The sequence below is a fragment of the Nicotiana tabacum genome, chromosome 20, assembly GCF_000715075.1.
Source record: "Nicotiana tabacum cultivar K326 chromosome 20, ASM71507v2, whole genome shotgun sequence".
Taxonomy (NCBI): domain Eukaryota; kingdom Viridiplantae; phylum Streptophyta; class Magnoliopsida; order Solanales; family Solanaceae; genus Nicotiana; species Nicotiana tabacum.
Window position 1 is genome coordinate 13725746 of NC_134099.1, and position 17703 is coordinate 13743448.

A 17703-nucleotide genomic window follows, 5' to 3' on the forward strand; every position below is an offset into this window, starting at 1 on the left:
AAACTGATGTAACTTTCAGCAAAGTAACTTGCTTAAGTTCAAATTACTGAACCATTTCTTCATTTTATCTAATCTTAGCTTAATCTGGAATTCCTAAACAAAACTTTTTGCTAGTGAATACATTGAATGTGGCTTTTCAGGCTTATGCACAGGCTTTTTGCTAATGCTACCAATTCTTATGGACATCCTTCTTGATGCTAATTTTGTACATTGGTTTTCTGTTTTTTTTTTTTTTTTTTTTTTGGTAAAAGAGAGTAGTACTCTCTTGCATTTACTAACTTTAATTTACTTTGTAGGAGTATATTTCATTGTACAAATGAGGAGTGCTCCTTTCCTATATCCTCCTTTCTTATTTTGAACGTCATAGTTAGTTTAGCACAAGGATCAAATGTATATAAGTGTAACATGTATGCCTTGGTCTCTCCAACACTCGGCTAGCGTTTAGACAAATATTTGATTGAAACTTAAAAAAAGAGTTTTTTAATTGTGTTGAAAAAACAATTTTTGAAAGTTAAAATTATGTTTGAACATGCATTTTATTTGAAGAAAAGTTGAAGTTTGTGAGTGGAAGAAAATATTTCACTCAAAAACTTGAATTTTTTCCCCCAAAACGTGATCATATTTCATAAACAAATAATACTTTTTTTAAATTGAAACAATAAAGCCAAAATATATGACCAAACGAGACTTAAATAAGACTCTGGGGGGTAAGGTTGCATATCCCTTCGTTCATGTACTCTCTTTTTGGGTAAAAATATCTTTACACTCGTAACTTAAATTTTTAACTATATTGTCACGACTCAAAATCCACTATAGGTCGTGATGGCGCCTAACGCCGCCGTCAGGCAAGCCAACGGTGAATGATCAGCTTAATTACTCATTTTTATTACTTTGAAATCATAATTCTCATTAATTAAATAGTATAAAACTTGGTACTCGTAGAGAACCCGTGATTTTATTTTACAATTCCTGTATAAAATACATTTCAAGGTGAAATGATAATAATTACGTGAACTACAATAATGAACAACCAGTAGGAACCCCCAAAATCCGGTGTCACAAGTGCATGATCATCTACTAAGGAGTACAATAATAATACGACACTCGTATGGAATACAAGTTAGACATGACAATATGAATAACTGTGATGGAGACTCTTTATGCTGCGGATCGTAATATGGAATGCAACTCATCGTAAAGTCCCCGCAATAGCCGCGTCTCTACGCCCAGAGGACCGCCAGAAACATATATATACTTGCACAATAAGTGCAACAAGTATAGCATGAGTACGTAAATCAACGCGTACCCAGTAAGTATCTAGCCTAACCCCAGAGAAGTAGCGATAAGGGGTCGATATCGACACTTACTAGTGGTTCAATAAGACAGACAGTAAGAAATAAACAATATGGGGGCAGAGCAGATAAACGGTATGAACAAATATAAATACGAGGTACAATCCTCTTCTAAACGGTAAACTCAAGCTTTCATCAAGCAGTTAGCTCCTCAACCAGAGTATATATAAGATGGACCTCACCAGATAGGTCATCACAACTCAAATCAGGAAAAAGAACTCGGATGTGCTGGTTTCTTTCCATATATTACACACGATGTTGCCGAGGCGAACAGTTCGATCCACAAGAGTTTTTTTATAGAAATGTCGCGGCGAACGACCCGACTCCCATCATAATATGTGCATTGCCGAGGGTCGAACATCACGAATCATAGACATATATCATACTGCCGAGGCGAAAGGCCCGCTCCCATAAGAGTGTGGTACATAATTCTACCGAGGTGAACGACTCGATCCCATTACAATTAGAAGCTTTAACGGGTCCTTGACCCACTCACGAATAAACGTGTGAGTTACGAATCTTTAAGGAAAACCTTTCGATGAAAACGCATTAGCGCGGGAGAAATCTATAATAGGAGCATAATTATTCTACGGCTAATCATGTAGCTCGTCAAATCTCTACAATAGCAAGTCTATCACTCTACGCAAGCCTAGTCCCAAGTCGTAACGTAAAATAAAGGAAATTAATAGGCAAGGGACAACTCAAATAGTACAGTTATAGCATGGTGGGAACCTAACTCTACCCGGACATAACATGAATCTAACTACGTACAGACTCTCGTCACCTCGTGCGTACGTAGCCCCCGCAACAAGTAGCATATATCAAATACATCACCTAGGGGTAGTTTCCCCCTTATTAGACACGAGACTTACTCACTCCAAAGTTTCATAACCGACTCCAACACCTCTCTAGCACCTCAACCAAAGGCCCAATAATCTGAAACTAGTCAAACAATCATGAAAACCAATAAAAATATACTCCCACCTCATAATTAATTAATTAATTAATTTATAACACTTCCCACCTCTACTCAAAAAGTCAACACAGTCAACCTCGGGCGCACGTGCCTAGATTCCAAAAAATTTCGAAGATAAACTTTACTCATGACCCCACGAACTCAAATACGATTTATCCCAATTTCATGTCCAATTTTGTAGTCAAATTCCAAGATTACAAATTTTAGGTTTTTCACCAAAATCCCAAATTTCTACTAATTTCCTATTTAATTCCACATATAAATCATGTATTTAACTCACAATATGCGAGAATTACTTACCTTGACATAACTGATGAAAATTTCCCTTCCAAGAGCTCCAAAAACCACCCAACCAAAAGAAAATGTGAGAGAAATGGGCTAAGTCTCGGATTAAAAGCATCCCATTACTTAGCGATTTTCGCATATGCGAACGAGTTAATCGCAACTGCGAGCTCGCTTTTGCGAGACAAAGCTCGCTTCTGTGAATTGCACTGCCCAACTACTCTATCGCACATGCGGTAGAATGTCCGCTTCTACGCAAACGTAGGTGCGAGCCACCATTGCGCTTCTGCGCTTCCTACCTCTTTTGCGTTGCCACAGACCGCATCTGCGACCACGCAGGTGCGAGAATTGCTTCGCAGCTGCGACCACTGCCTTGCCATTCCCCAGTCGCTTCTGTGACCTTCATCTCGCTTCTGCGAAGTCGCTTATGCGACCAAGGCTTCGCAAAAGCTACTACACCGGCAACAGAAATTCCAGCAGCTTCAACAAGGCTCTAAATGATCCGAACCCCGTCCGAAACTCACCCGAGCCACTTGGGGCCTTAACTAGATATACCAACACGTCCCAAAGTATGATACGAACTTGCTCGAGGCCTCAAATCACACCAAATAATATCCAAACTACGAATCGATGATCAAAATCATTCTTTATACTTTCAAACTTCCAAACTTCGACGATCGTCCGAATCATATCAAAATATCCCGGAATGACACAACTCTACCCACCAATCACAAATAACGATACGAACTTATTCCAAGGCTTGGAACCCCAAACGGACATCGATAACACCAGAGTCCACCTCAAACCAAATTTAAGAAATTCTAAGACCTTCAAAATGCCAACTTTCCACAATAAGTGTTGAAATGCTCCTAGGCGACACGGTACTCAACCCGAACATACGCCCAAGTCCGAAATCATCATACGAACCTATTGGAACCCTCATATCCCGATTCTAAGATCGTTACTCAAAAGTTAAACCTTAGTCACTCCTTCCAACTTAAAGCTTCTGAAATTAGAATTTTCCTTCCAAATCAACTCCGAACTTCCCAAAATCCAAATCCAACCATACGTACAAGTCGTAACACATGAAGTGAAGCTACTCAGGGCCTCAAACTGCCGAACGACGCACTAAGGCCCAAAACGACCGGTCGGATCGTACATATATTCACAAATAATTCCTTTCTTTACCCATTTTTTTAAGGAGAAGAGTCAAAACTACCCCTAAAGTATGCGAAATTGACAACATTTGCCCACCGCTAATAGTTTGGCTCACTCGTGCCCCTATGGCTATCAAAATTGGCCCAAATCCAAATAACTCATAACCTGCCCAAGGTTGGGCAGTTATTGACCCGTCTATTTATTGAACTCAGTCCATCTTGACCCAACTCATTTCAATTCATTTAAAGTTGGGCTAATTTTTAGCCAAATTGATCCATGAGTAAAAGTATCTTATAAAACTTTATTTTTGGTTTGATATGTTTTATATGACCATAACAAAAGAAATAAAGTCTTAGTATTTAGTAATTATACAATTCACAAGAAAACAACACATAGATTAATTAAAGCTTGGTAAGAGTTGGGCGGATTGTGCTATGACCCAAATTTTAGCTCATCTTGACTTAGCCCATCTCATCCCAAATAACTTGGGAGAAATTAAAAAATAGCCAGATTTACAAGTGGCCATTCAAAAATAGCCACAATTTCAAAAGTAATTGAAATTTAGCAACTTTTTATGTAAAGATAAATCTAACGAAAACACTGTTCAAAATTCGGAAAAATACTCCAGCATAATATACTGGAATTCCAATAAATATGTTGGAAGTTTATACACAGGTGCACCGAACTCCAGTATATTATGCTGGATCGGTCTGTTGCAGCAAAATAGTGGCTATTTTTCAGTGACTTGGCAAACACTGACTATTTTTGAATGACCAGTCCGAAAACTGGCTAGACCGTACTATTTTAACAAATATCTTTTGGGTGGATTATTGACCCGTCCATTTATTGATTCAATCCATTTTGACCCGCTTAAAATTGGCTCAACCTGCCCATTTAACACCCCTGCCCTTATGGTTATCTAGTTGCGCCACATATGCCTCTATTTTCATACAAACCAAACTTAGCATAATTAGAAGACTAATTAGAACATATTCGGACTTAAACACATACATTAAGGGCAAATTTAGTCCAATTTAATTTCTAACTATAGTTATGTAGCAAATTGTAAAGCTGCATTTATGAACCAACTTGGCTAAATTATAGTGAATTTCTCACCAGTTTAAGGCATCACATATAGAGCACATTATGTGCCATTTTTAAGATACAACAAACCATTATATCATGTACTCTCTCCGTTCACTTTTACTTGTCCACTATGGATTTTGCATAATTCTTAAAAAATAATAAATGAAGTGCATAATTTATCATGATATTCATATTAATTTATGCATATTTTTAATGGATTTAAGAAAATAGTTTGAAATGAGTAATTAATACTGTATGTATAACAAGAAAAAAGAAATTGCTTTTCTTGATATGCTAAAAATGACAAGTAACAGTGAAAATCTATTTTTACTAAACTGGACAAGTAAAAGTGAACAGAAGGAGTAATAAGATCATTACATTGTTTCAAGCCACAAAATATATTTTCTAGGTTAAAAGAAAACACTTAACCACCCATATTATCCACTAAAAATGGATTGGATAATGAACTTTTTAAAAACGGATCAAATATGGATTAGAACCATATTATCCATTTAGAAAATGGTTAACTACGGGGTAACCAATGAGTTTAACTCTTACATTTTGTAAAGTCTCAAATTGGAGGTTTCTCAGGATACTATGAATTCTCCTAAAAGTGATCATATTCAAGAATCATGGATAATATGGTTGGTTAACCCGTTTTTATCCGTATTAAATATGACTGGATCAGATAATTGAACCATTTTTTCAGTAATAGCCAGTTTTCGGACTGGTCATTCAAAAATAGCCAGCGTTTACGAAGTCAATAAAAAATAGCCACTATTTTGCTGCAACAGAGACCGGTCCAGCATAATATATTAGAGTATGGTGCACCTGTGTATGAACTCCAACATATTATGCTGGACCGGTATACTTTGCTGACTCCAGTATAATATACTGGAGACTGGAGCACCGGTGCTCCAAACTCCAGTATATTATACTGGACAATTATACTTGCTGGAACTTCAATATATTATGCTGGAGTTCTAGTGTACTTATGCTGGAACTCCATCATATTATGCTGGAGTTCCAGCATACTTATCCTGGAACTCCAATATAATATGCTAGAGTCCAAGCATACTTATACTGGAACTCCAGTATAATATACTGACGTATTTTCCAGGTTTTGAACAGTGTTTTCGCTCAGATTTATCTTTACATGAAAAGTGGCTAAATTTTGATTACTTTTGAAACTGGGCTATTTTTGAATGACCAGTTGTAAATCTGGCTATTTTTGAATCTCTCCCGTTTTTCCATTACCCGTTTCCGACCCGATCCATATCCGACACGACCTCGTTTGCCTCTACTCATTTACATTACACTAAAATCACCAAAATGCCATCCATGTGTAATTCCTCCGTGGCTCTCCATTATCATTTTCCTCTTCCGTCTCCTTCTACCTAAAAAGGAAACCCAACTCTCCTAAGTCCCAAGTCCTAGGTCCGTCCCTCGTCACTCGCCGTTGCGGCTAGACTGCTAGAGGTACGACGGCCACTTGTAAGTTCCGAATGTCTCTTCTTCTTCCTTTTTTTTTTTTTTCAGAAATCGATATTATTTAGAACACTGATTTTTTACATTGTTTTTGTTCCTACCATATCTATCTAGATCTTAAAATCTGTTTCATATATCAGGCCTCAGATCTAGTAGTTAAGGTTCTAGGTTATGCAGTTTCGAAAAGAATCGAAGTGTTACACTATATTGGTGAGGCACTTTTAGTTTTCTAGGGTAGTGACGTCATGGAAAGGTCTGTGCTTTAGCCATTTGCTTTTCTCAACGGTTAAGACTGACTATGAAAAGCTGTTTGTAAAGCTGATAGGGATGGCAATGTGGCTGTGCGGCTGCGGGGCGATGCGGGTTTAAACTTGTGCGGGGCGGGGCGGGTTTACATTTATGCGGGGCAGGACGGGGCGGGTTAAAATAATTCTTTTTAAAATTCATAGCGGGCGGGTTGCGGGTTTGTGATTAAGCTGTTGCGGATTTATGTATTAAGCCGTTGCGGGTTTGTGATGAAATACTAGGTGTAATGTCTTGGTTCATCTGAATGATTTTGAATTTGAACATCTGTTTGCGCGTGACTTAAATAAAAATTAATCTTTTTCTTCATATTGATATAGTTTAATATACCAAGCAAATTTTGGATTAAAATAACATAAACTACTGCCAGAAGAATCAATCACCAAATTTCAAGTTCTCCCTTATTCACTTCTGTTTTTCATTCCGTTGTCCTAGATTGCTTCCTTTCGCCACTAGTCATTTGTAAAATTTAAAGTAACTGCTACTTGAATTTTCTGAAATTTAAGCATACAACTTTAGTGATACCAAATAATTATTAGTTGGCCTGCACAAGAAAATGGACCATTGATGCTAGATTTCTTTTCTTTTTGGTTGGGAAAATGGAAGAGATACTTTTCATTTTACTTCTACTGGGTATTTTTACTACTTGATGTAAAGAGTTTGGACTTTAGATAGTTTTAAAAAAATTTCCTTTTTTTATTTTTATAAATACCTTGAAATATGAATGAGCAGTATTCAACAACACAGTGAAATTGCCATTTGAAATTAGGTACGTACCAACAAAATATAATGAATTTAAAGTTTTTATTTACATTTAAATTTATGAATATATAAATAACAAAGTAGAAAAAAGGAGGGCAAAAGATTATGTGGGGCGGGGCGGGGCGGGTTGAACTTTTTGCGGGTTGAGCCAAACCCGCCCCGCAACCGCACCATTGCCATCCCTAGTAAAGCAAAACGGGAAAGATTAAATATCGCTAGTAAATAATATTCATTTTCTAGTATTTCCTTTTATTTTCCACGACTTAATCGTATTGTTAGGTGTGTGAATAAAAGTCTCAAATTGGTAGTGGAAAAGATTGGGAAGTATGAATACTGGTGGTGGTATGAGGCCTTTAGGGAAAACTGTGCTAACTTGACCCAAAGCGTATAATATTACGCCATGTTAAAAGAGTATCTTCGGGCTGCTTGAGCCCAATACGTATATTGACTCAATGTAGTAAAACTCAGAGGAAAGTTAACTCTATTTCATTGTGTATAGCATCAGAAAAGTAGAGATCAAAATGAAAAAAGGAGGATATCACAAACTTTAAAGCTGAACGTGAAGAAGCTTCCATCAATGAATGTGGTATACCCTCATCTTGTGTGCGGGGGAAGATCTTTTTCTCGTATACTTTGGGAAACTCTTGAATCATTTCATGAGATAATTCCTCATAATATTTCTAACACAAAAATTGCCAGCTACATTGCTTTCACCAGGAACCGCCAATACTTGTCAAATTGTGGTCGTATAGTATCTTCGTACACTAATCCAAAACGACTAGTTTTGAAGGTTGTTTACAAGACTAAAAGAATGTCCCGTAGGCAATACAATAAGGAATATGCTTTATTCATCAATTACGCACTTGTGCTGTTTGTTGAGTAACTCCATGTAATTAGACATCTTAATTTAACAAATGTTTTCTTAGGTGCATGAGGTAGACCCAGAAAATATGGTTGAATCTTATATTCTGATGTAGATCTTTAATTCTTCTTAGGCTTGCAAGTGACTTTTTGCTTTTGGTTTCTTGTTGTCTTAAGTCGTCCTCTTTTCTTTACAAGTTATTCTCTGATTTGTGCCTGCCTTAAGGCTAAGGGGAGAACTGCATGTCCTACTAGTTGGATAGAGGCCTACCTTCCTATTGGCTTCTGCGGTGAAAAGTTGTTGGGCTAAAGAGTATTGAAGCTAATCCGTAAAATCAAATGCAGATGAATAGATCCACTTTCGCTTTAGAAAATAAGATCCTAGAAGCAATTGTCAGCACCCAAGAGTGTGGCCTAGTGGTCAATGAAGTCGGTAAGAACCATTAGGTTTTAGGTTGAAATCCTAGCGGAGGCAAAAATATAGGTGATTTCTTCTCATCTATCCATATCAACCTAGTTACCTGGTACCTGTTACTGGTGGGAGGTGGCAGGTATCCCGTGGAATTAGTCGAGGTGTGGGCAAGCTGGCCCGGACACCACACCATCAACATAAAAATAAAGATCCTAGAAGCAATTGTTTAGCATGAAATTATCTGTCATAATGAAAACAACAAGACAGTAAGGTAGGGGTAAGGTCTGCGTACACACTACCCTCCCCGGACCGCACAGTGTGAGATATTACTGGGTATGTTGTTGTTGTTGTTAACTCATGCACTAAAGATAACACTTGTTTAAGATTGTGAAATTACTGCATAAGTAGCACCACCTGTGTAATATAATAAATACATCCTCTTATTATCCAGCCTGCTTACCTTAATAAATACATCCTCTTATTATTCAGCCTGCTTACCTACGTCGTGTTCTTTTGATCTTGTAAATAACCCTCAGGACAAATCATTTAGGTCTGGTTTGAAATTTCATTGTGTGAATATACTAACAACTGTTGTTTGAAGATTTTTTTGGTTTCTTCTGAAAGCTTCGTACCTGATGGCTTTTGTAATAGAGGCCTTATGTGGAACTATCTTTGGAAATTATCCAAGAGTTTTGCGGTGACTTTTGTTTATTGTATCTAAAAGTCTTACCAGTTCTAGGGTCAACTATGCCTTGTATAAGAAGTGAAGAAGATCTTTTTCAGCAGCTTCCTATATTTGCAACCTCTAACTTATATGATCCCAATGGCGAGCTAAAGTTCATATTTCTTCTCTATTAGCTTCTTACTTATTTTCCATTGAGCGGTGTTATTTTCCTTGTTGGGATCATATAGTTCCATACTTTAAAAGTTGTTTATTGACCTTGTAATGTTTTTGGATCTTGGAGTTCAATAGTAGGTATGGACCCCGGTTGGTTGAGCAGCAGTGGTTGGATCATCTTCTAATTTAACACTATCTGGTTAAAAATCACATCTAAATCTAAGTTCATTTTAGTATCTTCAGTTTGTTGATGTCTTTTACTGACTATTATAGTCTCCTGAGTAATTAAGTGCTATGAGTATTCTGCTTCTTTATATGAACTCAGCAAGACAAGGACGAGATGATGAAGAATGTCATTTTAGTTGAAGATAGAAACATGTAGTATCAACGAAAATTGTTAACCTATAGAGAGTGGAAGGAAGGTACCAAATTTGCCTAATTAACGAAAAATTGAACTGGTTGAGCTTGAAAGTCGAAACGCGAATTACAAAATCCAAATTCCAGATTGGTTGATAGCCTTATAAATTAAAAATTGAAGCCTGAATATTGAGAGAGTTAAGAGAAAATTGAATGTGGAAGTTGAGTGTGAGAAAATGAATTAGGGTGTGATTTAAGATCTGCATTAATATCTAATGCTAATGCTACTAATAGCCCAACCAGTTATAGATCCTCAATTCATGTTTAAGCTAATAGATTTGTCAAATATTTCAGATAAAAAGTATGAGTCGATGGGGTAGAAGCAAGGAAGCTACTGATGCGAGAAAGTCTACCATTGGAGACTTACCAACTGATATTAAACAGAGGATACTAGAGTATATGCCCATCCAAGTTGCTGCAAGAACTAGCATCTTATCAAAGAGATGGACATATATATGGTCTACGCAGCCAAACCTTGTGTTTGATCACCACTTTTTTCAGTATGTATCTAATAACAGGGCATCTGCTGGAAGGATAATCCATAAAATTCTCATGCGACATACTGGACTGATTCTGGGATTCCAACTTATCTCTAGGGAACACAAGCTGGCACAGTCAGATGTGGATCAGTGCATTACCTTTCTCTTAGAAAATGGTGTCCAGAAGCTCACCATAGATATGGCCAACAATAAACCTTATGCATTGCCTTATGCCATTTTCAGTAGTTCAACATTGACACATTTGAAGCTTTCGAGGTGTATCTTTGAGCTGCCTGATGTTATCAAATTGCCCAGTCTTGTCAGCCTTAATCTAGAACTTGCTGAACTTGCCAGTCGAAAAACTGTACGCTTTCCTCATCTTCCAATGCTCGAGATTTTGAAGATAAACATGTCCAGAATCTGCAGTTATACTGAAATATTTTCTTTCTATCACGTGGCCCCAATGCTGAGAAGCATTAAACACCTCTACTTGGCTGGTTCGTTCCTAGAGGTAAGATAATGCCTGCATTCTTTACGTAACTGCTGGTGGTCAAACGAGCCTTCAACTTTTATAAAACATAGTAATTTTTATGAGTTTAAGTTATATACATCGTAGCGTAAGTAAATTTTACACTATCGGGTCATCTTTATATCCTTTAGATGACCCGATAGTGTAAAAAATAATTTACTGACAGTGTCTATAACTTTAAACTCAATTTTTATAGTACTACCATATCACAAGAAGAAAAAAGACAACTGCATCTACCTGTTCATTAAAAAGTAAGGTTAGTAATTTGATGGTCCAACAGATTCGTAAGGAGCATGTAGGGGAGGGGGGTAGTATGAGACCTCTCATTTAGAAGGAACATGCAAGATTGGGAGATTGCGGAGCTCCAAGACTTATTGACACTGCTATATGGGCAAGATAGGGCTCAGCCATCATGTGATTCCTGGAGATGGGGTCTGCGTGGCGATGATCTGTTCACCGTAAAGTCCTTTTACCAGAGTATGTTGGTTAGAGAGGAGACCTCTTTTCCATACTCCTCGATCTGGATTCCTAAGGCGCCTATGAAGGTGTGCTTTTTTGCATGGCTAGCGGCGAGGGGAGTGATTTTGACTGCTGAGAATCTGCGAAAGAGGGGAATTACACTTGTTAGTTGGTGCTATATGCGTAAAAGCTCAGGGGAAGAAGTTGATCATCTTTTGTTGCATTGCCCTGTGTCCTCGGCTTTGTGGAGGGCGATCATGAACCTTTTTGGTGTTTAATGGGTGATGCCAAGCACTGTAAAGGAAATGCTATATAACTGGGCCGGTTTCCGTAGAAGAAGAAAGAAAAAGGCGTGGAAGTTCGCCCCGTTAGCTCTCATGTGGATAGTTTGGGGGGAGAGAAATAGGAGAGCTTTTGAGGGGATTGAGTATCCTTTTTCACATCTTAAGAAAAGTGTTTTGTCTTTGATCGCTTTTTGGTGCACTCATATAGCCCCTATTTGTATGGAAGATTGGGCGTCTTTTGTAGAGAATCATGTTCTGATGTAAATTCTCTACTTTTGGTATACTTCTTGTATACGGGAGTTCTCTCCCTTTTGATTAATACAATTTACCTTATAAAAAAAAAAAAGTAATTTGAAAAATAAGACTGATTATTGATAGTGTAAAAATTTGTTACATTGTCAAGCATATATAAGTTAAATATGTATGAATTAACAATTAAGTAAAACACATCAGTTTTCTGTCAAATTGCTTTTTGCAGAACTCATGGATGGTTCCTGAGCCAGAGAGGCTTGTTCAACCACTAAACCTGGAAAGGTTGATACTATATGACTTGGAGATTTCTTACAAACATATTTATTGTGCTCTTTGCTTCCTTCGGATTTCACCTAAACTTTATGAACTCAGCATACGTGAAACCGTGAGGGTAAGACATACTGTGGCTTACGGTACTTTATACGTGTCTATATGTATGTAAAACTTCATATGTATGTTGGGAAGCTTGACTGAGTGCAATATGATTCTTCTTTAGGTTGGTGATACACCGAGTAATACAACGGAGTTGCTTTCAAATTACTTTTCCGAGCCTCGGAACCTTGTGAATGAAGCACTGAAAATGATTAAGACAGTGAGGTTAAGGAAGTTCAAGGGTTCAAGAGTTGAAATGTGCCTAGTAAGACTCCTCCTTGCTCACTCTTTAAACCTAGAGAAGATGATCATTGAACAGTATTCGAGAAATGCCACAAGGTGTAATGAACATTTGAAAGAACTGGTAAGCTTTCCTCGAGCATCACCCAAAGCAGTACTCAAGTATTTAGAATCTCCATCCCACGAAACGAGGAAAAGAGCAGCTCCAGTTTAGATTCTAGCATATTATGACTTTTTGGTTAGGTGCATTGATGTCCTATTCAAACTGAATGTCATTTAGCTAAATATGGATGTAATTTGGCAAACACTTTCTCTGACTAACAGGGCCTCAGCCTTTTTTTTTTTGGCTGTAAACTCTGCTCTATGTATAGACCTGCTGTCACATTTTGTTATGATCCTTCTTAATGTTAGTAAATAATATAAAGCCTTGTCAGCAAATGAAAATTGTATGTAATTTTTTTTCAAAGGGAGAATGTTCAAATTTGCCCTTGGAACTTCATGAAATGGTCAAGATTTATCCTCTATTAACCATTGGGATCAGATGTATGTTTGTATCATTACAAAAATGGATTAGATGTGCCCTTATCGACTAATGGCAGAAGCTACATGGGTCATTCGTCAATCGTATCTAAATATTATCACTATTATGTAGACAATATTATTGGTCGTTGCTCATGTATTACACAGCGATCGAGATTTGCATTTTCATATTGACCAATACATCTTTTTTGGTGATTGATTTGATATGATAACTAATGTGTCATTATTGTGTAACGAATGGACCACCAATTCCTTAGCAATGAGAGAATTAGAGGAGCCGAAAGGAGAATTAAGGGAGAGAAGGGAAAGATACAGAGAAGAACAGTGAGAAAAATTTAGAGAGGAAAATAATCAAATATCATTCAGTCATTACACACCGTTACAATATTTATTCTATATAAGAAATATAGATGTCGAATGAGGTCGTAGGCCACAGCTAACTAATTACAAGGTCTAAAATAAAAATAAATACTTACGGAGTGTTATAAATATATTATATTATGGATGTTCATTTAGTACTCCGTTGTAAATAATTTTCCTAGGTAGAAGATTATGCAGCAGCTTACACAACAGCTTGCGTAGCAGCTTACACAGCAGCTTGTAATAGCAGCTTACACAGCAGCTTGTAGTAGCAGCTTACACAACAGCTTGCGTAGCAGCTTACACAGCAGCTTCCTTTCTTCTATAAATAGAAGAGATTTCAGTTCATTATGTACATCAGTTTGAATTCGAATAATATATCAGTTTCTCTCTATACTTGTCTTTACTTTACAGTCTTTATTTTATAACACGTTATCAGCACGAGACTCTACCATCTCGAGCAAATATTTTGAAAGTATCTGAGGTAAGAACTTTCTTTTCCTAAATAATGTCAAATATTTCTAAACTTGAATTTGTAGCCCTGGATATATCGGGCAAAAGCTACATGTCTTGGGTGCTTGATGCTGAAATTCATCTTGATGCGATAAGTCTGACAGACACCATCAAAGACAAAAATCAGGCATCAAATCAAGACCGTGCCAAAGCAATGATATTCCTACGCCATCACCTTGATGAAGGCTTGAAAATGGAATATCTTACTGTTAAAGATTCAGTCATACTGTGGAATAATTTGAAAGATAGATATGACCACCTGAAGATGGTCGTTCTTCCACATGCACGATATGATTGGACTCATCTAAGACTACAAGATTTTAAATCTATCAGTGAGTATAATTCTGCTATGTTCAGAATTATTTCCCAATTGAAGTTATGTGGTGATAATATTACTGATCATGATATGTTGGAGAAAACTTTCACCACTTTTCATGCCTCGAATATGCTCCTGCAGCAGCAATATCGAGAGATGGGATTTAAAAAGTATTCTGAACTTATCTCACATCTTTTTATAGCAGAGCAACATAATGAGCTATTAATGAAAAATCATGAAAGTCGACCTATTGGTTCTTGTCCATTCCCTGAAGTGAATGAGACGAACTTCCACCAAGCTAAACGTGGAAGAGGTCGTGGCCCCAGTCGTGGTCATAGCCGTGGTCGGGGAAGAAACCCCAATCATGGTAATAATAATGCACCAAAGAAACCTCCTCACCACCAGCAGTGGAAAAGGAAGGAACAAAAACATGAAGTGGTGCAAGCGCCAAATGCAGAAAATGCATGCTATAGATGTAGAGGAAAAGGGCACTGGTCACGTACCTGCCGTACACCAAAGCACCTGGTTGAGCTTTATCAAGCCTCCCTGAAGAATACAGAGAAAAATGCTGAAGCAAATTTTATTTCTGAAGATAATTTAGACTTCATGCATTTGGATGTAGCTGATTACTTTGCACTCCCAGAAGGAGGAACAAGTCATGTAATCGGTAGTGAATCTGTAGAAATGTAAATATTTTAATTTTTGTTGTTTGTAATAGATAGTATGGTTATGTAATTGTTGTACATAAATAAAAGTTATGCTTTGATAATGATGTTTACTATAATATATTTTATTTATATTATTTTGAAGAATATGGATAACCCTCAAATTATGTTTGGATCAACAAATCATGAAGATATTTGTGTTATTGATAGTGGAACAACTCATGCCATATTCAACGATCAGAAATACTTTTCTTATTTGCATAAGGAAAAAGCAAATGTTTCAACAATTTCTGGTAATATAAGTTTGATTGAAGGCTCCGGAAGAGCCATAATATTTTTGTCTAAGGGAACAAAACTTATTATAGACAATGCATTGTTCTCCTTCAAGTACCGAAGAAACTTGTTGAGTTTTATAGATATCCGCCGAAATGGGTATCATGTTAAGACAATAGATGAAATGAACAGGGAATATCTTTGTATTACAAAGAATATTTCTGGCCAGAAATGCATTGTAGAAAAGTTACCAACTTTATCTTCTGGCTTATACTATTCAAAAATTAGTACAATTGAAGCACACTCTATCGTAAACCAGAAGTTTATGGATACAAATACTTTTGTGCTTTGGCATGGCCGTTTGGTCCATCCCGGATCAATAATGATGAGACGAATTACTAAAAATTCGAGTGGGCATCCATTAAAGAACTTGAAGATTCTTACAAATGACGAATTTTCTTGTGATGCTTGTTATCAAGGAAAAATAATCACTAGACCATCACCAATGAAGGTTGGTATTGAATCCCCTGCCTTTTTAGAGCGTATACATGGGGATATATGTGGACCTATTCACCCACCAAGTGGGTTGTTTATATATTTTATGGTCCTAATAGATGCATCTTCAAGATGGTCTCATGTGTGCCTACTATCATCTCGCAACCTGGCGTTTGCAAAGCTATTAGCCCAAATAATTCGATTAAGGGCACAATTCCTAGATTATCCTATAAAGGCTATTCGCCTTGATAATGCTGGAGAATTCTCATCTCAAGCTTTTGATGATTATTGTCTATCCGTTGGGATAAAAGTTGAACATCCTGTAGCTTATGTTCATACTCAAAATGGCCTTGCAGAGTCATTTATTAAACGCCTGCAATTGATAGCAAGACCACTACTTATGAAAACAAAATTGCCCACTACTGCTTGGGGCCATGCTATCTTGCATGCAGCATCACTTATCCGTCTCAGACCGACACATTATAATAAATATTCTCCGTCACAATTAGTTTTTGGTCATGAACCAAATATTGCCCATCTACGAATTTTCGGATGTGCTGTATATGTGCCAGTAGCACCACCACAACGTAGTAAGATGGGACCACAAAGAAGGATAGGAATATATGTTGGGTTTGAATCACCCTCTATTATTTACTATCTTGAACCATTAACAGGAGATTTATTTACTGCTCGATTTGCAGATTGTCGGTTTGATGAAACAAATTTTCCACAATTAGGGGGAGAGAAAAAGGAAATCAAAAGAGAAATTGTGTGAAAAATTTCATCATTATCTCACTTTGATCCTCGTACCCCTATATGTAATCAGGAGGTCTAGAAGATCATCCATCTACAGAATATAGCAAATCAAATGCCAGACGCATTTACTGATTTGAAAAGGATAACTAAGTCACATATCCCAACAGAGAATGTGCCTATCCGAATTGATGTCCCAGTAGGACCATCTACTAGCATGAGAGATAGTGAACCTAAAGCACGCCTGAAGCGTGGTAGGCCTTTGGGTTCTAAGGATCGAAATCCTCGAAAAAGAAAATCGACAAATGATCAAAACGATACTATGAAGGGATCTCCTGAAGAGACCCAAAATCTGATTAGTTCTGAGATTCCTGAAGAAATTAATGAACCCGAAGCTCATGTGAGTGAGGAACTTTTAATAAGTTCGATCGGTGATGAGATTAATTTAAATCGATCTGAAATAGTGGTGGATAATATTTTTGCATATAATATTGCACTTAATATTATGCAAGATAGTGAGGATCTTGAACCTCGATCTGTCGAAGAATGTCGACAAAGATCTGATTGGCCAAAATGGCAAAAGGCGATTCAATCGGAATTGAAGTCACTTGCTAAAAGAGAGGTCTTTGGACCAGTAGTCCAAACACCTGCTGGTATAAAATCAGTTGGTCATAAATGGGTTTTTGTGCGAAAAAGGAATGATAAAAATGAAGTTCAAAGATACAAAGCTCGCCTTGTTACACAAGGATTCTCACAACGACCTGAAATTGATTTTGATGAAACATATTCACCTGTTATGGATGCCATAACATTTCGATATCTCATCAGTTTAGCACTACATGAAAAGCTTGAAATACATCTAATGGATGTAGTTACAGCTTATCTGTACGGTTCACTTGATAATGAAGTTTATATGAAAATCCCTGAAGGATTTAAAATGCCTGAAGCAAAATCTCAGGAAATGTGTTCAATCAGATTACAAAGATCTTTGTACGGTTTAAAGCAATCTGGGCGTATGTGGTATAATCGCATTAGTGAATATTTGCTGAAAGAAGGTTACATAAATGATGTTATTTGTCCATGTATTTTTATAAAGAAAATGGCATCAGAATTTGTTATACTTGCTGTTTATGTTAATGACATAAATCTTGTTGGAACTCCAGAAGAGCTCCAAAAGGCAATTGAATATCTTAAGAAAGAATTTGAGATGAAAGATCTTGGAAAGACAAAACTTTGTT

The 17703-nt window shown here is 37.0% G+C and overlaps 1 protein-coding gene across 2 annotated transcripts; it reads left to right on the forward strand.

Moving 5' to 3' along the window:
• The first annotated feature begins 6204 nt into the window (after positions 1-6204).
• LOC107763507 (F-box/FBD/LRR-repeat protein At1g13570) lies at positions 6205-12983 on the forward strand. 2 transcript variants are annotated; one of them, XM_075240878.1, is made up of 4 exons: positions 6205-6348; positions 10230-10925; positions 12165-12329; positions 12435-12983. In XM_075240878.1, the coding sequence occupies exons 2-4, from the start codon at positions 10239-10241 to the stop codon at positions 12762-12764; spliced, it is 1182 nt and encodes a 393-aa protein (XP_075096979.1). In that variant the 5' UTR covers positions 6205-6348; positions 10230-10238; the 3' UTR covers positions 12765-12983. The 2 variants fall into 2 exon arrangements, with proteins under 2 accessions (XP_075096979.1, XP_075096980.1); XM_075240879.1 differs by having other exon boundaries at positions 6206-6333.
• The last annotated feature ends 4720 nt before the right edge of the window (positions 12984-17703 follow it).

Bases quoted from the DNA above. Each gene is read 5' to 3' on its own strand.
- LOC107763507 (XM_075240878.1), top strand. From the start codon at position 10,239: ATGAGTCGATGGGGTAGAAGCAAGGAAGCTACTGATGCGAGAAAGTCT. The intron at 10,926-12,164 runs GTAAGATAATGC...TGCTTTTTGCAG, and splicing joins TGGCTGGTTCGTTCCTAGAG to AACTCATGGATGGTTCCTGA. The intron at 12,330-12,434 runs GTAAGACATACT...ATTCTTCTTTAG, and splicing joins GCATACGTGAAACCGTGAGG to GTTGGTGATACACCGAGTAA.